Genomic DNA, 25,565 nt, shown 5'->3' on the forward strand with positions numbered 1-25,565 from the left:
GCCGAAAGGCCAAGAGGAGAAGAGTGAGGGACACATGAGAGAGGCAAAGTCTGAAACCTATCGTCTTCACTCCTTTGAGTGCCGGGCTTCGGTTGCTTGGATGAGTCGTTATGCTATAGCGCGTGACCGTTCTGGAATTCCACCAGACTGTACCTAAGGGTGGTATTCTGCTGCATTCAACAGTCCACTTGAGAGCTTAGAGTACTGATTTTGGACATGTGAGTGTTGCACTTGCTCCTTTCGGTGTCAAACTTATCTGTCGTGGTTTGCAGATAGAGGTCTTGAGTACAGAGCGAGAGATTCAGTGATGAGATTTCATCTGCTTGCTTAGAAATCAATATTTCTATCTTCAACACCTGAGTTCTCTCGTCATTAATTTGGTCAGTGACTTCAATGAGTTCTGCTGACCTGTCATCCAACTTAGTCATTGTGTTCATTAACTGATCGTCTTTGGTATGCAGCATTTGTAGTAGAACAGTGTTACTTTGAGTAACGTTCAACAAAACTACATGCATGTTATCAAGTTTTGCGCTCCTGTTTGTAGATAACTCGTCAGATTTATCTAGTTTGGCATGGACATCATCGTATTTATTTTTGGCTAAATCAAGTTGTTCCTGTAGAATACGATTTTGTTTAAGAGTTTGTGCTCGTTCGTCATAAGTTTTTGCAATTACATTAAATTGTTCAGTTTTCAAACGCAGTTCCATAGCTAGCAGAATTTTTTTCCTTTTCTGCATTTGTTATCAGTTTCCCAGTTCTCTCCTCCTGTCCCTTTATGTCTACTGTTACCTGCTCGCGCTTCAGCTGTGCACTGCGGTATTGGGCCGATGCCAATCTCGGATGCCAAGACATCAGGCCTAGACTGGAGAGAAGCTTTACAAGGCCTGCTCCTGATGGTTGATTTTGGAGAGCGTTGTTCACAATGTCTGCTGTTTTTCTGCTAATGGCATAATTAGGGTTGGTATCGCTGCTGAGATCAGAGATCCATCCATTTATGGGTGGAGGTTCACTAATTAGCGGGCGAGTGGGGACTACCCCCTCTGATAGCTTGCACATTATTAGAACATTTGAAAGGAAAAAATGTTTTTCATATTTTTCCAAAGTTTGGTTTTGGAATACGTTGGACGCTGCAGAGACAATTTTAATCTATTTGTAGACGTTAATGAACCATCAGTACTGTACCAGTAATGTGGGAGTTGGACGTGAATGAATTTGCAAAAGAAAATTGAATTGATTCATCAATGACAATAATTAGGCTGGGAATGAAACTTTAATTAACCTGAGAAGTTGTTTCATCTAGGTTACTATTGGAAAGTTTAAAATATCTCATTTATTTGGAAGAACATTAAGGTATGTTCGACAATTTAATTTATTAGATTGACTGAGACGATGATATCCAATCAATTGGGATTGTCAGGATTATCATAAGTGTAAACAGTAGTTCAAAGGGTAGATTCACTACTTGGTTCACATGTCCCTAAAGCCAAAGCCACATGGGATTCCCACTAGAGGCAGAGGAAAGGCTATTTGGGAATTAAACTTAAATTAACCTGAGAGCGTTGCTTCATCTAGGTTAATGTGGAAAAAGTTTTAAATTGTCTCATTGAAGAAACCCAATCAATTTGGGTATTATTTAACCTGTTATGGCTAGGGGGCAGTATTTTCACGGCTGGATAAAAAACGTACCCGATTTAATCTGGTTACTACTCCTGCCCAGTAACTAGAATATGCATATAATTATTGGCTTTGGATAGAAAACACCCTAAAGTTTCTAAAACTGTTTGAATGGTGTCTGTGAGTATAACAGAACTCATATGGCAGGCAAAAACCTGAGAAGATTTCATGCAGGAAGTGGCCTGTCTGACAAGGTGTCGTTCTTCTTGTCTCTGTTTATTGAAGAGTGAGGATTTTAGCTGTCCCGTGACACTTCCTACGGCTGCCATAGGTTCTCAGAAGGCGGCAAAAAGCGGAATCGTGGCTTTGCAGGCTCTGGCTGAAACAAAGTAGCGCGTTTGGGTAGTGGCTGGTTACAGTACTGTGAGACTCAGGCTCGTGCCCGCGTCGACCGAAAGGTTTGTTTTCATTCCTCTGTTTAGCTAAATGGACATTCCCGGTCGGAATATTATCGCTTTTTTACGAGAAAAATGGCATAAAAATGGATTTTAAACAGCGGTTGACATGCTTCGAAGTACGGTAATGGAATATTTAGATTTTTTTTGTCACGAATTGCGCCATGCGCGCGACCCTTCTTTACCATTCGGATAGTGTCTGGGACGCACGAACAAAACGCCGCTATTCGGATATAACGATGGATTATTTTGGACCAAACCAACATTTGTTATTGAAGTAGCAGTCCTGGGAGTGCATTCTGACGAAGACAACAAAAGGTAATCAAACTTTTATAATAGTAAATCTGATATTGGTGAGTGCTAAACTTGCCGGGTGTCTAAATAGCTATCCCGTGATGCCTGGGCTATGTACTTAGAATATTGCAAAATGTGCTTTCACCAAAAAGCTATTTTAAAATCGGACATATCGAGTGAATAGAGGAGTTATGTATCTATAATTCTTAAAATAATTGTTATGCTTTTTGTGAATGTTTATCGTGAGTAATTTAGTAAATTGTTAGCAAATTCCCCGGAAGTTTGCGGGGGGTATGCTAGTTCTGAACGTCACATGCTAATGTAAAAAGCTGTTTTTTTATATAAATATGAACTTGATTGAACAAAACATGCATGTATTGTATAACATAATGTCCTAGGTGTGTCATCTGATGAAGATCATCAAAGGTTAGTGCTGCATTTAGCTGTCTTCTGGGTTTTTGTGACATTATATGCTAGCTTGAAAAATGGGTGTCTGATTATTTCTGGCTTGGTACTCTGCTGACATAATCTAATGTTTTGCTTTCGCTGTAAAGCCTTTTTGAAATCGGACAGTGTGGTTAGATAAAGGAGAGTCTTATCTTTAAAATGCTGTGAAATAGTCATATGTTTGAAAAATTGAAGTTTTTGTATTTTTGAGGAATTTGTAATTCGCGCCACGCCTATCATTGGATATTGGAGCAGGTGTTCCGCTAGCGGAACGTCTAGATGTAAGAGGTTAAAAGATCCACCTGAAAAGGAAAATCTGGCAATTCTAATTAGTTAAATTGAATGAGACATCGATATCCAATCAATTGCGATTGGCTGGATATCATAAGTAACCACTTGTTAAACGTGATCCACGTTTGGGTATTACCTAATTCCCTTTGAAGAAAATGCACTGACGATTTTTCACCACTGGGGGTTACTGATCGCAGAAAGCTAAAATCAACGGAAGTACAAAGGGCGGGACTTCCGTCACGCAAGGCGGAGGAATTTGAACGTGACACAGGAAAAACCAAATGGCTGTTTTCGATTTGTTAGCTTAGTATCTCGTGCAAGCTAATCCTACTTTGTACACTTTCAAGCATAACATATGATCCCCTTCAGCAAGGGAATGGGTTTACTTATAATGTATTATGTTCAAACCCTTTTCGGCGTTATTTTGACAATGTTTTAACCGGAACGCACGGCAAACATCGAAATGCACCGTGGTCTCCTCGCGTTACTGAAAACGCGTGGGACAGAGAATTATCACTTGTCAAGCTAATATATCCTCAATTTCAATCGGCTGGCTCTTTGTCCTCGCTCGAGAAATTAATAATGACCGAGTCTACCCGGTTCTGAAACACGAGAGATAGAAATAGCACGTTTGGCCCAACGCGTCTATTTGTCAAATTCCGATAAGTAGCTGGATCGTGTCCTAGCACTTAGAAATGTAATCACTACTTTCCAACTCATAAGACACTCTGACATCATTTGATACGCGACACCGAAGGCACTTCCAGTTGTGTTCAAATGGAAACACACACACACACACACAACCAATATCTGTATAAAACGCAGTCTGTTTGTACAATTCTGTTTGCACAGTTAATATATATCTAATTCACAGTGAAGTTTCGTTCTGTCTTAGACTCCTCGCACTGGGTGTCAACATGTCATGTCTTTAGTATCATTAAAGGTCAAGACTGTTATTTTATCAAATCAATTCTCTGTAATTATTATTACGTGATTAAACTAATCATGTAAATTTAATTAACTAGGAAGTCGGGGCACCACGGAAAATCTTTAGATTACAAAGTTAGAATTTTCTGAATATAACTCTTCAGATATTTTAATATCTTCTATTAATGAATTATTCTTTACCTTACGTCAGTCTCATTTCAAACGTCATAGAATTCTTGGTTATCTGCACGAACCCAGCCTACACCATGAATCATTCATACACCAATTGGCTTAATCATTTATTTACTAACTAACTAAATTATCACAGAAATGCATAACAAACAGTAGATATTAGATATAGATATTTGTTACTAACAATAATAGGGAAAATCACCAAGTGGGCTAAATCGATATGACAGCTTGGTATACAAAGGAAAGGGGCTGTGGACTGATAAAGGTGCGGGAAAGACGAATGGATTCATTACACACAGTCTATAATTATATACATTGAAAAGCTAATCCTTCGCACATGAACGGCCGCTCATTCGAGTATATGTTTACGCCCGTATGTCATTGTTGTCTTCTCTGTTGGAATCCGGTCCGTCAGCTAGAGAGTTCATCAGAGTCTCTCTGGTTGCATTTCCAGATCAAAGTATTAACATTTACATTACATTTTAGTCATTTAGCAGACGCTCTTATCCAGAGCGACTTACAGTAGTGAATGCATACATTTCATTAAAAAAAATATATATTCGTACTGGTCCCCCGTGGGAATCGAACCCACAACCCTGGCGTTGCAAACACCATGCTCTACCAACTGTGCTCGAACCCACAACCCTGGCATTGCAAACACCATGCTCTACCAACTGTGCTCACGGGGGTGTGGCCACGGACTAGTTAAACTTTACAGGGAATACAATTCTCTCAAATTAAAGGTTAACCTCACATTACATCATTTCACAAATAGTTTCATCTTTACTCATTCATTTTATACAAGAATTAGATGCAAACCTCATAACTGCGGCACCTGTATAAACAGAGTTAGGGTAATGTGTCTGTAGTGTCTTTCATGAGGTGACAAACATGAATCAAAACGGACCGGTCGTAGCTGGCTTCTCAACCGACCGTTTACACATTCTCCAAAATGGACATATTGTTTAACCTTTTAGGGACAGACGTTCCGCTAGCTTTTTACATTAGCATGTGATGTTCAGAACAAGCATACCCACCGCAAACTTCCGGTGAATTTACTAAATTACTCACGATAAACGTTCACAAAAAACATAACAATTATTTTAAGAATTATAGATACAGAACTCCTTTATGCAATCGCGGTGTCAGATTTTAAAATAGCTTTTCGGCGAAAGCACATTTTGTAATATTCTGAGTAGATAGCTCAGCCATCACAGGCTAGCTAATTTGACACCCACCAAGTTTGGTGCTCACTAAACTCAGAATTACTATAAGAAAAATTGGATTACCTTTGCTGTTCTTTGTCAGAATGCACTCCCAGGACTTCTACTTCAACAACAAATGTTGTTTTGGTTCGAAAGAATCTATAGTTATTTTTACATTTTTTTTTACATTTTAGTCATTTAGCAGACGCTCTTATCCAGAGCGACTTACAAATTGGTGCATTCACCTATAATATCCAGTGGAACAACCACTTTACAATAGTGCATCTAAATCATCTAAATAGCTCCGTTTTGTTCGTGCATTGAGGTCACTATCCGAAGGGTGAAGCGCGAGCGCGAGCGCATTTCTTGACAAAAATGTTCGAAATATTCCATTACCGTACTTCGAAGCATGTCAAACGCTGTTTAAAATCAATTTTTATGCTATTTTTCTCGTAAAATAGCGATAATATTCCAACCGGGCGACGTTGTATTCATTCAAAGACTGGAAGAAAAAAATGGAGTAGTCTCGTGGACGCGCATCTCCAGTGTCACTGTCCCCAGGCAGGCCAGTAACAAACAGAGCTGCTGTACTTAGCCCAGAGACTGCAGACATCTCATTCCACTTTCTGCCGCCTTCTGAGAGCCAATGGAAGCCTTAGAAAATGTCACGTTACAGCACAGATGCTGTATTTTTGATAGAGAGGCTACAGAAGTGGCTTTGAAGAATCTCAAATCTAAAATATATTTTGATTTGTTTAACACTTTTTTGGTTACTACATGATTCCATATGTGTTATTTCATAGTTATGTCTTCACTATTATTCTACAATGTAGAAAATAGTAAAAATAAAGACAAACCCTTGAATGAGAAGATGTGTCCAAACTTTTGACTGTTACTGTATTTCACAGCGGTTTAGATGGTACAATGATTCTCTACGCTATGCATTGCTTGTTTTGTCACGTAAACTGAAATTAGGCAAACTATTAGAATTTTAGCAACCAGGAAATGCCAAGTGTTTTCTGGATATTGTACCTTTAAACAAAACTTTTGCAGCAGTGAGCAAATTTCAGGTCTGCAGAGCGCAAACTTGAACATTGTGAAAATTCGGTGCAACTTCCAGCGCGCGTTTCCTGTGAACACTGAGGCTGTACCTGCTTTAAGTTACAGTTTTAACAGTGGCCAAGTAGGCTACTGTGTCTATGTGATCATAATGTAGGCCTACCAGAGTGGACTACCATCAAAAACCTATGGAGAAAAAGCATCCCTTGACATTTTAACATGGAAATAGCTGTTCTATCATTCAGCCTACATTAGCAGCCAATGTGTGGTGTTTAATGTAGGCCTATATTCCACGAGACTTGAAAAAACATACAGGGCTTGACATTAACCTGTTTTTCCACTTGTCCTTCAGAAAGGGGGTGACTGAAAATGTTGTTGTTTTGTTTGATGCAAGAAACCAGTTTGCAAAATAAAATGGATTATGATTCCCATACCATTATTACAGAGAATTAGACAAATTATGCTACCCACTACTTATTGGCTACTTAGCTTATTCAAGCCTGTCTCAAAATACAACACTGCCCCTTAAAGACAAATAAAAGCTTTTTAGCTGACTCACTTTTCAAAGCTGTCTAGAAATGTACACGTTTTGTGCTCTTGTAGGAAGCAATCACTCCCCTATTGCTGACTACAAATTTTATATAACTGAGCTAATAATGCACTAACTAGCAAAGGATATGAACAAAATATGCACACGTGGCTACATGCAGCTCTCGCTTTGATCTCAAAACAAGCGCATCTACTCACAAACACTCATGCTGTAAACCCAGTCCAGTTCCAAGTAAATGGCACAGATCCATATATGGCAATGGTCTATTTGCATATAGGCCTACTGCAGCTCTGATTGTTTATGCTGCACCGGTCTGTGTAGAGTACCGGCTGAGTAGTGGTGCGTGTCAGTGCAATAGAATCCTACTCCGATACGTTCTGCCTACAACAAAATCTCTTGCATAGTTAGTTTTGTTTCAGTATGCTGCATTGAAAGTGGCCAATATTGCGTTTATTCAATCACAATTGCCACATTAAAGGGAAATGTTGATAGTGTTAACAGGGAAAACTCTGGAACAGTGGACACTAACCTTTTCTGATTCAAGATTACTTTCTGAGTCAAATTTCAAGCCGAGATCTACCGCTCAGATTTTTTTTTTAACATGACTTAAAAAACTTAAACCAATGCAAGATTAACCTATTAAAAACAGTACTGTAGCAGTGATGTTTGTGCAGTAAGCTACAGGCCCAATACATTATCACCGCATATTGGATTTGCTTGAATTGCCCTGCCAATGCATTGTTGTTCTGGCCATTTATATTTAAACATTTGAGGTAAGCTATATGATCACAGCGGTAATAGATCCATTGTTGTATTACTTACAGCTGAGTGAGCATACATTTAAATAATTTGCTTTTTACTTTTATTTTACTGGGCTGATGGTGACTGCACCTGATGGTCAGTCTCAGTGGAGGAAGAGAGCATCAAACTGAGGGTCCGCCTCTCAACATCCCTCTCTCCCTTTCTTCCACTGACACTGACCAAAAGACCACAGGAGGTTGGTGGCACCTTAATTGGTAATGGCTGGAGCGTAATTAGTGGAACGGTATCAAATACATCAAACACATGGTTTCCATGGTTTCGAAGCCATTCTATTTGCTCCGTTCCAGCCATTATTATGAGTCGTCCTCCCCTCAGCAGCCTCCACTGATCTGAGCCATCCGATTGGCCAGCGGTAGGCCTATAGTGCACTTGATTTGCTCTCTGGGCCCGTCGGGAAGGCAGAGTTTGTACCTTCAGACGTGAAATGGTTCAAAATGGCAACAATTCGCCTACCCGGCGCTCATCGGGTGCACATACCGCCAACAGCCCGAGACAAATTTAAAAAAGTAGGGACATAAGGCTTTATCGTTGGGTTTTTTACAGAAATGTTTGGCGATCAACTAGGAATGCTTTGGAGATCGACCAGTCGATCGTGATCGACCGGTTGGTGACCACTGCTCTAGAAAGTTGAGTGAAATTCAATCTCGTGCTTCTGTGGGCTGATCTTTCTTCTGTGCTGTGTCTCGGGGCTACTGCACGCCCGTGCACAGCTTAGAGGGAACATTGCCCACCATACCATGAGACATCCATGTCTTTATCACTGGAAAAGATAAACGGTTGAGTTTGATATCACTTACAAACAGGGTTGTCAAACTATTTTATGATTTCTTGAAAAATATGTTTTGATTATTAAATTGTTGACATTTCTTTTAACCTTTAATGTCAATTATATATGTTTTTGTTTTCATATTCGGGCATATGCTATAGCTTAGACCCTACTACACACTGAGTGTACAACACATTAAGAACACCTTCCTAATATTGAAGTACATCCCCCCACAGGAATACCGGCACATGTTGAGTCCAATGCTTCCCACAGTTGTGTCAAGTTGGCTGGATGTCCTTTGGGTGGTGGACCAATCTTGAATACACACAGGAAACTGTTTAGCGTGAAAACCCCAGCAGCATTGCAGTTCTTGACACAAACCAGTGCGCCTTGCACCTAGCCTACTACCATACCCCCTTCAAAAGGCACTTAAATCTTTTGTCTTGCCCATTCACCCTCTGAATGGCACACAATACACATCGCAATTGTCTCAAGGCTTAAAAATCCTTCTTTAAACTTCTTAAGGCTAGGGGGCAGTATTTTGACGTCTGGATGAAAAGCGTGCCCAAAGTAAACTGCTTGCTACTCAGGCCCAGAAGCTAGGATATGCATATAATTTGTAGATTTGGATAGAAAACACTCTAAAGATTCTACATCTGTTAAAATAATGTCTGTGAGTAAAACAGAACTAATTGGCAGGCGAAACCCTGAGGAAAAACCATCCAGGGGGAAAAAAATGTAGGTCATAGGATTTCCCAATGGTTTTCTATGGGAAGCCCTATTTATTAGGAACCTGGTTGCAGTTCCTATGGCTTCCACTAGATGTCAACAGTCTTTAGAAATTGGTCAATGTTTTTCTTTTGAGAAATGAAGAAGTCGTGCTATTCGTTCCATGTGTCACTCTGAAGGTCCCTACTATTTTGGTGCGGGTGGACAGGAGCGCGCTCCGTGTTATTTGTCTTCGGTATTGGAAACAGATTATCCCGTCTTAAATTTTATCGATTATTTACATTTTAGGATACCTGAGGTTGGATTCGGAACGTTGTTTGAAATGTTTGGACCAAGGTTACAGGTAACTTATTAGATACTTTGTAGTCATGTTAGGCGAGTTGGAACCGGTGTATTTCTGAATCAAACGTGCCAAATAAATGGACATTTTGGGGATATAAAGAAGGAATATATTGAACAAAACGACCATTCATTGTGTCACTGAGACATTTGGGATTGCAAAAAGAAGAAGATCTTCAAAGGTAAGGCATTTATTATATCGTTATTTCTGACAGGCACCTGCCTGGTTGAAAAATGATTTTCATGTGTTTGTATGCGGGGCGCTGTCCTCAGATAATCGCATGGTCTGCTTTCGCCATAAAGCCTTTTTGAAATCTGACACAGCGGCTGGATCAAACAAGAAGTTAAGCTTTATTTTGATGTATTACACTTATATTTTCATGAATGTTGAATATTGATATTTCTGTAGTTTGAATTTGGCGCTCTGCAATTTCACTGGATGTTGTCAAATCGATCCTGCTAAAGGGATTGGCGCATGAAGTGATCACTAAGAGGTTTTAACCAGTTTCCTTACCTTCATCTACACTGATTAAATAGAATTTAACAAGTGACATCAATAAGGGATCATTGCTTTCGCCTGGTCAGTGTATGTCATGGAAAGAGCACGTGTTCTTAATGTTTTGTACACTCAGAGGTTTTTGTCTTGTGCCCGCCATCGGTTGTGATGCAACATGCTCTTGAAAACAGGGTGGGTCAATGGGTAGGAGCCGAAGGAGGCAAATACAACAGTGTCTGTGCTGTCAGTCCTGGAAAACAGAATAAGGAGACACAAAACACCTGAGGGTTTTCCATGTGCATTTTAGCTACTGTCAGTCCCATGCGATATCCAGTATGTTATTATAGGGTTTCAATGTTTAGAATTTCTCTTGCACTTGTACCTGAAACATCTCTTGCAACTGAAACATCTGCCCTTCAGACTGCTATATGCAAACAATGTCCATAGTCAACAGCTCTGAGTATAGTAGTAGAGAAAAGCAACACCACACATCTGGCTTTAATTGTGTGCCCACTGTTCTTCCAGCTCTCTGTATGCAGTGAAACTCCAATTGAGTAGCAGCTTTGTTTTGGCTCCAGAATACATGGTTTCAAGTCCTCTCAGAAGGGGCTAGGGAAGGGACGCAGTGAAAGGATTTCCTAGGTTTCCCTTCAGCACGTCACAGACAACAGGAGTGGTGGGTGGGAGGAACCCCAGGAATGTGGAATTAGTTCCCGGATGCTAAAGAAACAGTTTGTTATCAAACTTGGAGAAACACGATGGTCAAATAAAAAATGTAACACCCTCCCCTCTTTGAATTGGCTACTGCCACATTACGCAATATGCTACTGGCTGCCAGGCAGAACAGTGAATGTTTTGTTATTTTCTTTCAGTGGCGTTTTTTGTTTTGTTTGTCTCCAATGTGGTCAGTTAAATCATGTTACTCTTTTATAGACCTTTATATAAAATAATGTTGGTCACAGGTACGCATGTATGGAGCGCTGGGGATGTTTGACCCCTGACAGTCTTCTCTCTCTGTGGCTCTAGATGGCTCAAACTCAACTCCAAGGCCAGCCGGAAGGAGAAGGAGCGTGGCGAGATACAGGTAACGGTCCAGTTTACACGCAACAACATGACGGCCAGCATGTTCGACCTTACCATGAAGGACAAGCCGCGCTCTACCTTCGGCAAACTCAAGGACCGCGTGACGGGGAGGAAGAGGGGCGACGTGGAGTCCTCCTCGGCCATTGTGCCGGGACGCTTCGCCGCCCTGTCGAGTTCCCTGGGGCAGCCATTCGGGGAGGGGGGCGGAGGGAGAGGGGGAGAGGACCCCGGGGAGGTAGAGGTAGCCGAGGAGAAGCGGAGCAAGGTGAAGGATTTTTTCCTGGGTAAGGGAAAGCTGCGGAGGTCTTCTGACACAAGGTCGTGTTCGTCGCTGGCCTCAGAAAGCAGTGTGTCGTCCACGACCAGTGAGAGCCACTGCCCCCCTTCTCTGGGTCTAGGCCTCCTGGTGGACCCCCCCAGCTCTCCCATCTACAGCAGCAAGGTCAAAGTAGACACCCACCACGGAGATACAGACCTAGCTAAAAAAGGTAAGCCTGCAGATTTCCTCTGTGTTTTAGATAAAAGATTTGCTCTATTTTTGTCCAAGGTTTTCATTTTCTTTCGAAGTTGCCCTAAATGTCTAATATGCACAGTAATTCATGAACTGTATTTAGATGATATGCTGACAGAATGTTTACCAGACATGGAAAAAGCATTTACTATATCTCAAGGATATGGCATGCTTATGCATTTTAATTAATTGTTTTGGAATAGAGGTTATTATTATAATTTTTCCCCCTCCCAACAGTGCTTACCACCACACAGTCTTCCCCAAAGATACTGACCCACAAGCGAGCCTTCAGCGACGAGGCGAGTAGGATCACCACGACTGCCATTCCCCGGCCCTGTCCTGCTGTGGAGTCCCTCAAGGGTCAAGGTATGACTCTCTCCCAATCCTCTCTGTGCATCAACGGAAGCCACGTCTATGGATCTGAACCGGTGGGTCCCAAGGGCTCAAGCACCCTTCCATCCAAGCTGGTCCTGCTCGAGAAGTGCTCCCCTCTCTCTCGTTCGCTGCAGAACCTCACAAAGCGGAGCGAGGACAAGGGTTCCGCCGGCGAGGGCCGGCGCTGGTCCTTCGACAAGGTAAAGAAGGACGAGAAGGATGAGGAGAAGGAGGCTGAACCTCCAGTCTCCCACTTTCAAAGTGCTCGGGTGGGGGGTCGGCCGGTGCAGGCAGCAGCCCCGATGCTGTCTTCTACTACCACGGTGGACTCAGCAGACAAAGGGAAAAAGCTCAGAAAAACGTTATTCTCCGGAGGGAGGAGTGATTCTCTACCTGCCAAGTCCGAGCTGAGCCAGGGTTCTCCTCCCCCTGAGGGGAGACTGCGAGGCTGGTTTGGCTCCAGTGACTCCCAGAACAAGCCAAGGTGAGTAGAGGGTCATTTCAGCTCTGTGTCTCCACACTCCAGGGCTTCATACAGTTTTGCCTTCCAACGAAAGCACACAATAGACATCTACATCTTGGAAGGTTTTGATTTCCTTGTTTTCAGTGTCTATGCTGCCCCCTGTTCCTTTAAAACGGAAATGTGGCAAGTTCATCCACCATTTTACAGCAATCTCATACAGGCCATAATTTAATGTTCATACTGTCCTCATAACACAGCATAATAGTTGACATCTAGGCCATTTGTATAAAAATGTACTGTACTTCCAATCAAAAGAAAATCAAAGACTCAAAGAGTCTATGTGACTGAAGTTGGAAAGGAAATGTTGGCATATGTATATTTCACTCTTAAAATTGCTTGGGGTTCTCAAGTACTAATGCCAGAAGATCTACCTGAACTTAGGTTTGGTATGTTGTGGAACATTGATCTAGATGTGGACTAATCATCTGGGCCAGTATTCATAATGTCTCCGAATAGCAGTGCTGACCCCCACCCAATGTAACCTCATTCATTATGATCTAAAAGGCAAAACTGGTCCTAGATCAGCACTCCTACTCTTAGATTCTTTATGAATACTGGCTCAGTACACTAATCACCTGTTCTTGCCTTTAGATCATTCTGCAGTATTACTGTCTCTAAGCTGACAGTAATTCCTGAAATACTAAACTCAGTACATCTTGCACTTCACCTTGCTTCAGTAATTTGCTAAATGCAGTTTTGCTTTTTTGTAGTAAACTCTTGTTGCTGTTTTCCATAACCCATTATTGTTTACATTTTGTTGGCATATTCACAAGATAGTCCTCGAATAGACAATAGACAGTAGTTGGCTGGGTTGCCTTTTTCTCTCTGTATTAGACAAATGGAACCCATATTTTTAATGGGCCAGCTGGCACAGAATTAACAAAGAGGACTGCTTGTGCCTTCCCTCCACAGGCTGGAAGTTTCTCCTAAGGTAGAAAGCGAATCAGACACCCTTCCTCCTCTCCCCCCTCGCTCCCCCATTCCCCTCCAGTGCTCGTCTCCCTCTGCTTCTTTCACTGGCCATGCCTCGCCCGACAGTGCCCATCCAACTAACCCCTTCACTCCCTCTCCCTCTCTGACCCCTGACCCCATCTCTCCCTTCAACCCCTTCCTCCCGCGTATGCAGTGTAACCCCTTTTTTGAGGACCTCATTGCAGAAGAGGGCCAGAGGTCCCCCCCTCTTGCTACCTGCTCCCCCATCACACCCCTCTGTCATTCCACAGCTTTGCCTTGCGTCCCCAGTCCCGCCCACGATCCCGCCGTGCAAGTTGAAATGGCCGCCATATGGCGAGACCGGCCCAGGCCTGTAGCCAGGCAGACGTCCCTCCCTGCCTTACTTCCGACAGCAGCGACGGCTAGCCCCCCCAATCCGTTTACGTCTCGCTCCATATCAGAGAGTGGGGGAGGAGAATGGGATGAGTCCTTTGACGCCTTTGCCTCCAGCAGGCTGAATTCGCCAAAGGGCTCTCTTACCAATCACCCTTCAATAGCAACCTCAAGGCAAGCTCAAGTAAGAAGCACTCCTCCATATGAGAGTTACACTATTCCACCCATTGAGGAGATGAGGATGAGTGAAGAAGAAAAGCCTCCACCATTGCCTCCACGGAGGCCCATAATACGGACTCTGGTGAACGAGAGACCCTCTGACAGCTGGTTGCACAGGGGTCAGGAACTGGCTGTGCAGAAAGAGGCCTGTCTCCTGTCACAAACAGGCGCAGCTTCCCTACAGCACACAAGAGAATGGGGGCACAAGAGACACACACCAAGTCCCCACCTGTACCCAAGCCCAGGCAAAGACCTTGTCAGCAGTGACCTGTTGGACTTTCATACCGTACACTCACAACATTATGCCAACATGTCTCCAGAGTCTCCATCTCCATTCAAGTCTGAAGATGAGTTTAAGAAGTTTGACTATGAACCATTACGAGATGAAGATGATAAAATTATATTTACTGAGCAGGACTTATGGCCAGATGCAACAGATTCAATAATATCGTTGGCCTCAGAGGATACGACGGACGCCAGTCCCACTGTAAGAAAATATGCTATTGTAAAGAACACTTCACATTCTGAACTCAAAGACTTATCTCTGCCAGTAATGCTTCTTAATAGTGAAATGACTGTTGCCGATCTACTGAATAAGTCTTCCCCAAAACACTCAAAATCAGGTCTTGAGACGCTAGACATTGCTTCAACTACACCAGACCCAACAACGGACTCGTTCTCAATTCACCCAGATAAACCCACCAAGTCCAGAAACAACAATTATGAATCCCCTCCGCTAACCTTAGAAGATCTTAATAAAAACAAAAGTAACTCAGATTTTAGTTTTATTGACTCTGCTTCTGATGCTTCCCCATCTCCATCTGACATGATGACAGTGCATACCCTCAAAAGTTTAGGTGGCATTTTTCCTCAACCTCCACAAGATACTCCCATAGCATTATCTCATGAGCAGATGATGCTATATGCAGAAGATATGTTAATTTTTCAGAAGACTAGTAATATAGACGTCAACTCTGTTGTAAAAGTGAATTTACCAGAAGTCTCCTCGCTTTGTCAAGACAATTGTCAAGATGGAGGTTGTGAATTGAATACATCACGCAGAGATTCTGCAACAAATATGAAGAGCATGAGCATTTTTACGCCTGACAGTCTTAACATAGAGAGAGAGACTGTAGAATTAAAATACACTCAATCTCCAATGGATAGAAATGGCAACATTACAAAATCAAAGATAGACAGTTCAAAACTAGACCCTTCATGTCATGTTAGATCTTTTCCAGTTTCGCAACAGATGGAAATGCAACAGGAAGTTGCATGCAATAAACAGGAAGTGAGTCAGCCTCTGGCCAAACGAACCAATCCTGTCAATGAGTCTTCACCAAGGGGCACTAGTTCTCACAGAAGTCTCAAGGGAATGATACGAGAGCTCCATGGCAACAGTGGTGCAAATAGCCTTGGCAAAGGATTAGGTGAGAGCCCTCTTCACCAATCACCGTCTCCTGGGCAAATAATCTCAGAGAGCATTGAAGGACCGTTCTCATATCAACCCACCAAATCTCCTTTTTCCTCACCTTTGTCACCGAATAGAGAGACAACGCTCAAGGCAGCTACATTATTTGTTTCCTTGCAAAAAATAAACACAAATAGTTCCACTCAGTCAATTTCAAAAGAAAACTGCTTAACGGAACATTCCTCATCCAAATATGCTGGGACAATCAGCTTTGAAGACCTCCACGCCAAAGTAGCCCCGAACGTGAGAAGTCCCATGAGTGCCAGGTTAAGGCCTGGCATCACAGTGCATGCTTCCAACCCCTGTGCTTCCAACCCCTCCTCTGCTACCCCCTCCCTGGCAACTGAAACTAATGGCCAGGCTAAGCTGCCCCCCACCCCTGTCCCCCCCTCCATACACCACCCCCCGACCGTGAGGCCCAGTACCGGAGTCAGTGCCACCTTGGCTGTGGCCCCCTACACCTCTTCCTCCTTCTCCTCCTCTTCCTCCTACACCACTGCCCAGCCCTTGGTCGATGCACGGCACACACTTTTGCCCGAGGAGACACAGCCAGCTAGCAGCCTGCCCCGACAGGAGAGCAGGTGAGACTTCTCCTCACACTTAAGCTCTGCAGAGTGTACCCACTCAAACTCCTCTTGAGAAAATACAAATACCAGGTTGGGTTGCCAGTTTGAGTTACCAAACTGGGTTGCCAGGTTGTAGTCAACAATGGGATGACATAACTTGAAAATCTACATATTGTTAGACTGTATTCTCATTTTTCCAAACAAAAGACATTGATTTGGTTCCTTTGATTTAATCTTTTCAAGTAGCTTCCTTAAGAGGGGTTCTCTAAATTAATCAGTATATCTCCCCTGCCAGTACCACCTGCCCATGCAAACCCATTGGTTGCGACAGTGCATTGTTTTGTGAATTGCTTAATCTTTTATGTTGCTCATCTCACTTCTGTGTTGTTAATTTATGTGTCATACATTTGTGTTGCTGACTGTCCCATCACATCAAGGAGTCCACAATCAAAGTCATCATAATGAGAATCTCAGCCTAATCTTGATTAAACAACTGCTTTAGCTCTCTGTGCTGCCATTCTGACCATCTGTAAATTAAAGCAAAATGGAAGTGCCTTCCTTCACTCTCTCATTAGGTGTAGGGTGAAGTTGCCTCTATACGCTGATTTCCCCCACTAATGGTTAAGGTTAGGATTGGGGGAGGGTAAGCTGTTCCTAGATCTGTACCTAGGGGAAACTTCACTCTGAAGCCTGTCATTACTGATACGGCATACCTGCTCTGTGATATACACAAATCAGACAACATGAGCTCTTTTTACGCTCTCTTGCTGAAACCTGATGCTAAACACATTTTGTTATCATGTAGAGAACTGATTTGAGGTGTGTATTATATACTGAAAATTCTAAACCCAAGCCAGAGCATTGTTATGAATATTCCCACATACAATGCCAGTGCCTCATATTGTACTGTACTGATTTTAATGTGAAAATGTATATGTACACATAATCCAATGCAGTGAACCTTTGATGGTGATGTTTCCTCTGCAGCCCCCACCCAGTGAAGCCCTTGACCACCACAGCCAGCCAGGGGGAGAAGAAAGAGGGCCGGTCAGTTCTGGAAAAGCTGAAGTCTTCCATCCATCCAGGCCGCTCTGCCCAGCAGACACTGGCCGTGGCTGAGACTGAGAAGAAGATTGAGGTATGGAAAGGCCACAAACTCTGCGTTTAGATGGGCAGCCCAATTCTGATATTTTTTCCACTAATTGGTCTTTTGACCAATCACATCAGATCTTTTCACGTCAGCTCTTTTTCAGAGCGGATCTGATTGGTCAAAATACCAATTACTGAAAAAAAAATAGCAGAATTGGGCTGTCTGTCTAAACGCAGCCAAACTATCACTGCAGAAAAAAAACTGCATAGACCAGCATACATTTCAAGCTGGTCTATGCTGGTTTATGCTGGTTCATGGTGGTCAGTGCTGGTATGATGCTAGTCAAGCTGGTCTGACCAGCATGGTCTAATTGGTTCTTCTGGCAGACCAGTGTGGTCTAGCTGGTCAAGTTGGTCTGACCAGAATGGTCTGGCTGGTTATGCTGGCATACCAGCCTAAATTGTGTTTTTTATGGTGATTGGTATTTGCTGTATTGCTGGAGACTAGCCTTCACTGTGTTTTTGCTGGTGACCAGCCTTTGCTATGTTTTGGACACTGGTGACCAGCATAAGCTAAAGCAAAACCAGCATCAAGTCCCATTATGCTGGCTTGCAAACTGATGTTTAAATCCTATTGGAATTCAGCCAGAGTGGATTCCCACAATCTGCATTCAGAATGACTTGCAGGGTTAGAAAAATGAATGAATTAGACTAGCTAAACCATCTAAACTAGAACAACCATTTCAGTAATGGGTGCAATAAGTCCAACTAACAGATTGGATTAGTTTATAAAAATGTATGTTATTTATCAACATACCCCGCAGGCCGGGGGGCCCATGGGGGTCTTTTCTCTCAGCGTCATGGCAAAATATGTAGAAAAGTATGAGATTAGCTTTAAAACTGCACATTTTTCTCTCTGCCCCATGGTAATATGTGTAGAATTGCAGGAAATTCGCTTCGAAACAGCAACATTTTCTCTCAGCCTCATGGCAAAATGAAAAGTATGAGATTAGCTATACCTTGCTCACACCTACAGTATACCTTGCTGAGACCACGGGGCCCGTGAAACTGTGATACGTCACTGTCAATCAATGTACATGCAAAAACACAGATATTGACAGAAACAATTTTAAAATCTAACTGCAATAGAGCATGCTGGGAAATATCCTAATGATGGGCGGGGTTTTGCAGACCAGCAAAATTCTGATTACTTTTGAGTAGAGGTTGAACGATTTAGATTTTTCAACGCCGATACAAATACCGATTATTTGATGACCATAAAAAGCCGATACGGATTAATCGGCCATTTTTATATATATATATATATAAAAATTGCCCGATTAATCAGTATCAGCTTTTTATGGTCATCAAATAATCGGTATTTGTATCGGCTATATATATATATATATATATATATATATAGTAATAATGACAATTACAACAATACTGAATTAACAATGATGTCACGTCCTGACCATAGAAAGATGTTATTTTCTAGGGTAGAGTAGGTCAGGGCGTGACGGGGGGGTCTTTTCTATGTTTTCTATTTCTATGTTGTCAGGGTCTAGTTTTGTATTTTTATGTTGGGGTTTTGTTTGGGTTGATCTCCAATTAGAGGCAGCTGGTCCTCGTTGTCTCTAATTGGAGATCATACTTAAGTAGGGTTTTTTTCCACCTGGGTTTGTGGGAGATTATCTTTGAGTCAGTGTATGTTTCACCTCTGCATCACGGTTTGTTGTTTTTGTCATTCAGTTTATTTATATGTATTGCATAGTTTCACAGTGTAAATAAAATGTGGAACGACACACGCTGCACTTTGGTCCGCTCCTCCTTACTACAACCGTGACAAATTAACACTTTTATTTACATTTTATTTAATACAGAAATAAAATAAATTTAGTCTCAAATAAATAATGAAACATGTTCAATTTGGTTTAAATAATGCAAATACACAGTGTTGGAGAAGAGAAAAAAAAGTGCAATCTGGCCATGTAAAAAAGCTAACGTTTAAGTTCCTTGCTCAGAACATGAGAACATATGAAAGCTGGTGGTTCCTTTTAACATGAGTCTTCAATATTCCCAGTTAAGAAGTTTTAGGTTGTAGTTATTATAGGACTATTTCTCTCTATACCATTTGTATTTCATAGACCTTTGACTATTGGCTGTTCTTATAGGCACTATAGTATTGCCAGCCTAATCTCGGGAGTTGATAGGCTTGAAGTCATAAACAGAGCTGTGCTTCAAGCATTGCGAAAAAAGCTGCTGGCAAACAGAGGAAAGTGCTGTTTGAATGAATGCTTACGAGCCTGCTGCTGCCTACCACTGCTCAGTCAGACGGCTCTATCAAATCATAAACTTAATTATAATATAATAAACACAGGAATACGAGCCTTAGGTCATTAATATGGTCAAACCCGGAAAGAATCATTTCGAAAACAAAACGTTTATTCTTTCAGTGAAATACAGAACCGTTCCATATTTTATCGAATGGGTGGCAACCCTAAGTCTAAATATTGCTGTTACATTGCACAACCTTCAATGTTAATTATGTAAAATTCTGGCAAATTAATTACAGTCTTTGTTAGGAAGAAATGGTCTTCACACAGTTCGCAACGAGCCAGGCGACCCAAACTGCTGCATATACCCTGACTCTACTTACACTGAACGCAAGAGAAGTGACACAATTTCAGCAACCGCATTGATTAGTAGGACAAGCAAGTTAAACGAGTAATATCATCAACCATGTGTAGTTAACTAGTGATTATGTTAAGATTGATTGTTTTTTACAAGATAAGTTTGATTGTTTTTTACAAGATAAGTTTAATGCTAGCTAGCAATTTACCATGGCTCCTTGCTGCCTGCACTTGCGTAACAGGTGGTTAGCCTGCCTCGCAGTCTCCTCGTGGATTGCAATATAATCAGCCATAATCGGTGTCCAAAAATGCCTATTACCTATTGTTATGAAAACTTGAAAATCGTCCCTAATTAATCGGCCATTCCGATTAATCGGTCGACCTCTCCTTTGGAGTCAACCTCACTTGCAATTTGAACTCACAACGTCTTGGTAACTGGCGTAGCACACACCCCCGCAAGGCCTGTATTAGCAACACTAATACAGCCACAGTGCGATTTGTTTGTTTCAAATTAAGTAATTATTGTATTTTGTTGAATTTATACAGTGCATTCAGAAGGAATTCAGACCCCTTGACTTTTTTCACATTTTGTTACGTTACAGCCTTATTCTAAAATGGATTAAATAAATACAAATACTCCTCAATCTACAAACAATACCCCATAATGACGAAGTGAAAACAGGTTTTTTGTAACGGCTGTTGTAGTAATGAAACCAAGGTGCAGCGGAGGATGTGTGTTCATCTTAGAAATGTAATATGAAAAAGAGAACACTTTACAAAAATAAACCAAAGACGACAGCAAAACAGTGCTGTCAGGAAAAACTCTCAACAGAAAACAATCACCCACAAAACCCAAAGGAAAAACAGGCTACTGATGTGTGACTCCCAATCAGCAACAACAAACTACAGCTGTGCCTGATTGGGAGCCACACACGGCCAAACCAAAGAAACCAGTCAACATAGAAAAATGAACATAGAACCCCCACCCAATGTAACACCCTGGCCTAACCAAAATAAAGAACAAAAAACCCCTCTCTATGGCCAGGGCGTTACAGTACCCCCCCCCCCCCCAAAGGTGCGGACTCCGGCCGCAAAACCTGACTCTGAAGGGGAGGGTCCGGGTGGGCCTTCCTACGGCGGCGGCTCAGGTGCGGGACGTGGACTCCACTCCCCCCTCGGCTTCGCTCACTTAGGTGGCGCTCCTGGCTGCGCCGGAGGACTGGTGGGCGACCCTGGCTGCGCCCGGCTGGCGACCGACCCTGGCTGCGCCCGGCTGGTGACCGACCCTGGCTGCGCCCAGCTGGCAACCGACCCTGGCTGCGCCCGGCTGGCGGGCGACCCTGGCGGCTCCGGCGGCTCCGGGCTGGCGGGCGGCCCTGGCGCCCACCGAATGTAACACTCTGGCCTAACCAAAATAAAGAACAAAAAACCCCTCTCTATGGCCAGGACGTTACATTTTTAGATTGTTTGGTATATTTAAAAATAAAGAACAGAAATACCTCATTTACATTCGTATTCAGACTCTTTGCTATGAGACTCGAAATTGAACTAAGGTGCATCCTGTTTCCATTGATCATCCTAGAGATGTTTCTACAACTTGATTGCACCCACCTGTGGTAAATTCAATTGATTGGACATGATTTAGAAAGGCACACACCTGTCTATATAAGGTCCCACAGTTGACAGTGCATGTCAGAGCAAAAAAAACAAGCCATGAGGTTGAAGGAATTGTCCGTAGAGCGAGACAGGATTGTGTCGAGGCACAGACCTGGGAAAGGGTACCAAAATATTTCTGCACCATTGAAGGTCCCCAAGAACACAGAGGCCTCCATAATTCTTAAATGGAAGAAGTTTGAAACCACCGTGAGTTTTCCTAGAGATGAGCAATCTGGGGAGAAGGACCTTGGTGAGGGAGGTGGCCAAGAACCCGATGGTCACTGACAGAGCTCCAGAGTTCCTCTGTGGAGGTGGCAGAACCTTCCAGAAGGACAGCCATCTCTGCAGCACTCCACCAATCAGGCCTTCATGGTAGAGTAAAAGGCACATGACAGCCCATTTGGTTTGCCTTAAGGAACCTAAAGGACTCTCAGACCATGAGAAACCAAGATTGAACTCTTTGGCCTAAATCCTGGTAGCCGCGTCATGCTGTGGGGATGTTTTTCTGCGGTAGGGACTGGGAGACTAGTCAGGGTTGAGGGAAAGATGAAAGGAGCAAATTACAAAGAGATCCTTGAAGAAAACTTGCTCCAGAGCGCACAGGACCTCAGACTGTGTCACGTCCTGACCAGTAAAGGGGTTATTTGTTATTGTAGTTTGGTCAGGACGTGGCAGGGGTGTGTTTGTTTAGAGTGTTTCGGGATTTGTTGGGCTATGTTCTGTTTTGAGAGGGGTGTTTGTTTAGAGTGTTTCAGGGTTTGTTGGGCTATGTTCTATGTTAGTATATTTCTATGTTTATCTAGTATGTCTAGTTCTATGTTTAGTTAATGGGGTTGACCTTCAATTGGAAGCAGCTGCTCCTCGTTGCTTCTAATTGAAGGTCCTATTTAAGAGGGGTGTGTTTTCTATGGGATTTTGTGGGTAGTTGTTCCTTGTTTAGTGTTTGTGCACCTGACAGGACTGTTTCGTTTTGTTCTTTTTTTTTGTATACGTATTTATTTGTTTCTCCTTCTTCAAAATAAAAAGAAGATGAGTATACATATTTCCGCTGCGTTTTGGTCTAATCCTTACGACAACCGTGACAGACTGGGGCGAAGGTTCACCTTCCAACAGGTCAACGGCCCTAAGCACACAGCCAAGACAACGCAGGAGTAGCATCGGGACAAGTCTCTGAATGTCCTTGAGTGGCCCAGCCAGAGCCCGGACTTGAACACGATTGAATATCTCTGGAGAGACCTGAAAATAGCTGTGCAGCTCCCCATCCAACCTGACAGAACTTGAGAGGATCTGCAGAGAAGAATGGGAGAAACTCTCCAAATACAGGTGTGCCAAGCTTGTAGCAAAAGGACGCCTGCGGACCTGGCGTCCTTTCACTCCCTCCTCTCTACATTTTCCTCTTCTGTCTCTGCTGCTAAAGCCACTTTCTACCACTCTAAATTCCAAGCATCTGCCTCTAAACCTAGGAAGCTCTTTGCCACCTTCTCCTCCCTCCTGAATCCTCCTCCCCCTCCCCCCCCCTCCTCCCTCTCTGCGGATGACTTCGTCAACCATTTTGAAAAGAAGGTTGACGACATCCGATCCTCGTTTGCTAAGTCAAACGACACCGCTGGTCCTGCTCACACTGCCCTACCCTGTGCTTTGACCTCTTTCTCCCCTCTCTCTCCAGATGAAATCTCGCGTCTTGTGACGGCCGGCCGCCTAACAACCTGCCCGCTTGACCCTATCCCCTCCTCTCTTCTCCAGACCATTTCCGGAGACCTTCTCCCTTACCTCACCTCGCTCATCAACTCATCCTTGACCGCTGGCTACGTCCCTTCCATCTTCAAGAGAGTGAGAGTTGCACCACTTCTGAAAAAACCTACACTCGATCCCTCCGAAGTCAACAACTACAGACCAGTATCCCTTCTTTCTTTTCTCTCCAAAACTCTTGAACGTGCCGTCCTTGGCCAGCTCTCCTGCTATCTCTCTCAGAATGACCTTCTCGATCCAAATCAGTCAGGTTTCAAGGCTGGTCATTCAACTGAGACTGCTCTTCTCTGTGTCATGGAGGCTCTCCGCACTGCTAAAGCTAACTCTCTCTCCTCTGCTCTCATCCTCCTAGACCTATCTGCTGCCTTTGATACGGTGAACCATCAGATCCTCCTCTCCACCCTCTCCGAGTTGGGCATCTCCGGCGCGGCCCACGCTTGGATTGCGTCCTACCTGACAGGTCGCTCCTACCAGGTGGCGTGGCGAGAATCCGTCTCCGCACCACGTGCTCTCACCACTGGTGTCCCCCAGGGCTCTGTTCTAGGCCCTCTCCTATTCTCGCTATACACCAAGTCACTTGGCTCTGTCATATCCTCACATGGTCTCTCCTATCATTGCTATGCAGACGACACACAATTAATCTTCTCCTTTCCCCCTTCTGATAACCAGGTTGCGAATCGCATCTCTGCATGTCTGGCAGACATATCAGTGTGGATGACAGATCACCACCTCAAGCTGAACCTCGGCTTGACGGAGTTGCTCTTCCTCCCGGGGAAGGACTGCCCGTTCCATGATCTGGCCATCACGGTTGACAACTCCATTGTGTCCTCCTCCCAGAGTGCTAAGAACCTTGGCGTGACCCTGGACAACACCCTGTCGTTCTCTACTAACATCAAGGCGGTGACCCGATCCTGTAGGTTCATGCTCTACAACATTCGCAGAGTACGACCCTGCCTCACACAGGAAGCGGCGCAGGTCCTAATCCAGGCACTTGTCATCTCCCGTCTGGATTACTGCAACTCGCTGTTGGCTGGGCTCCCTGCCTGTGCCATTAACCTGTTAGGGCTAGGGGGCAGTATTTGCACGGCTGGATAAAAAAAATGTACCCGATTTAATCTGGTTACTAATCCTACCCAGTAACTAGAATATGCATATACTTATTATATATGGATAGAAAACACTCTAAAGTTTCTAAAACTGTTTGAATGGTGTCTGTGAGTATAACAGAACTCATTTGGCAGGCAAAACCCTGAGACATTTTCTGACAGGAAGTGGATACCTGATGTGTTGTATTACCTTTAAACCTATCCCATTGAAAAACACAGGGGCTGAGGAATATTTTGGCACTTCCTATTGCTTCCACTAGATGTCACCAGCCTTTACAAAGTGTTTTGAGTCTTCTGGAGGGAGATCTGACCGAACAAGAGCCATGGAACGATGATGGCCCATTAGACACCTGGCGCGCGAGTTCATGTTGGGTACCCTCGTTCCAATACGTTATAAAAGAGTATGCATTCGTCCACCTTGAATATTATTCATGTTCTGGTTAAAAAAGGCCCTAATGATTTATGCTATACAACGTTTGACATGTTTGAACGAACGTAAATATATTTTTTCCCCTCGTTCATGACGAGAAGTCCGGCTGGCTTAGATCATGTGCTAACAAGACGGAGATTTTTGGACATAAATGATGAGCTTTTTTGAACAAAACTACATTCGTTATGGACCTGTGATACCTGGAAGTGACATCTGATGAAGAGAATCAAAGGTAATGGATTATTTACATAGTATTTTCGATTTTAGATCTCCCCAACATGACGTCTAGTCTGTATCGCAACGCGTATTTTTCTGGGCGCAGTGCTCAGATTATTGCAAAGTGTGATTTCCCAGTAAGGTTATTTTTAAATCTGGCAAGTTGATTGCGTTCAAGAGATGTAAATCTATAATTCTTTAAATGACAATATAATATTTTACCAATGTTTTCTAATTTTAATTATTTAATTTGTGGTGTTGACTTGACTGCCGGTTATTGGAGGGAAACGATTTCCTCAACATCAATGCCATAGTAAAACGCTGTTTTTGGATATAAATATGAACTTGATAGAACTAAAAATGCATGCATTGTCTAACATAATGTCCTAGGAGTGTCATCTGATGGAGATTGTAAAAGGTTAGTGC

At 43.1% G+C, this 25,565-nt stretch overlaps 1 protein-coding gene across 2 annotated transcripts in view; it reads left to right on the plus strand.

Moving 5' to 3' along the window:
• The window catches only part of LOC106600640 (rab11 family-interacting protein 5), a 52,507-nt gene that overhangs the window by 16,739 nt on the left and 10,203 nt on the right, over positions 1-25,565 (plus strand). The window contains exons 2-5 of one of the 2 annotated variants that reach the window (XM_014192138.3): positions 11,213-11,757; positions 12,018-12,639; positions 13,591-16,275; positions 17,248-17,398. In XM_014192138.3, the coding sequence (XP_014047613.1) occupies positions 11,213-11,757; positions 12,018-12,639; positions 13,591-16,275; positions 17,248-17,398 (4,003 nt within the window). The remainder of the gene's footprint in view (positions 1-11,212; positions 11,758-12,017; positions 12,640-13,590; positions 16,276-17,247; positions 17,399-25,565) is intronic. The other variant, XM_014192140.3, reaches the window with a different exon arrangement.

Source organism: Salmo salar, chromosome 03, assembly GCF_965601325.2.
Source record: "Salmo salar chromosome 03, fSalSal1, whole genome shotgun sequence".
NCBI classification, from domain to species: Eukaryota; Metazoa; Chordata; class Actinopteri; order Salmoniformes; family Salmonidae; genus Salmo; species Salmo salar.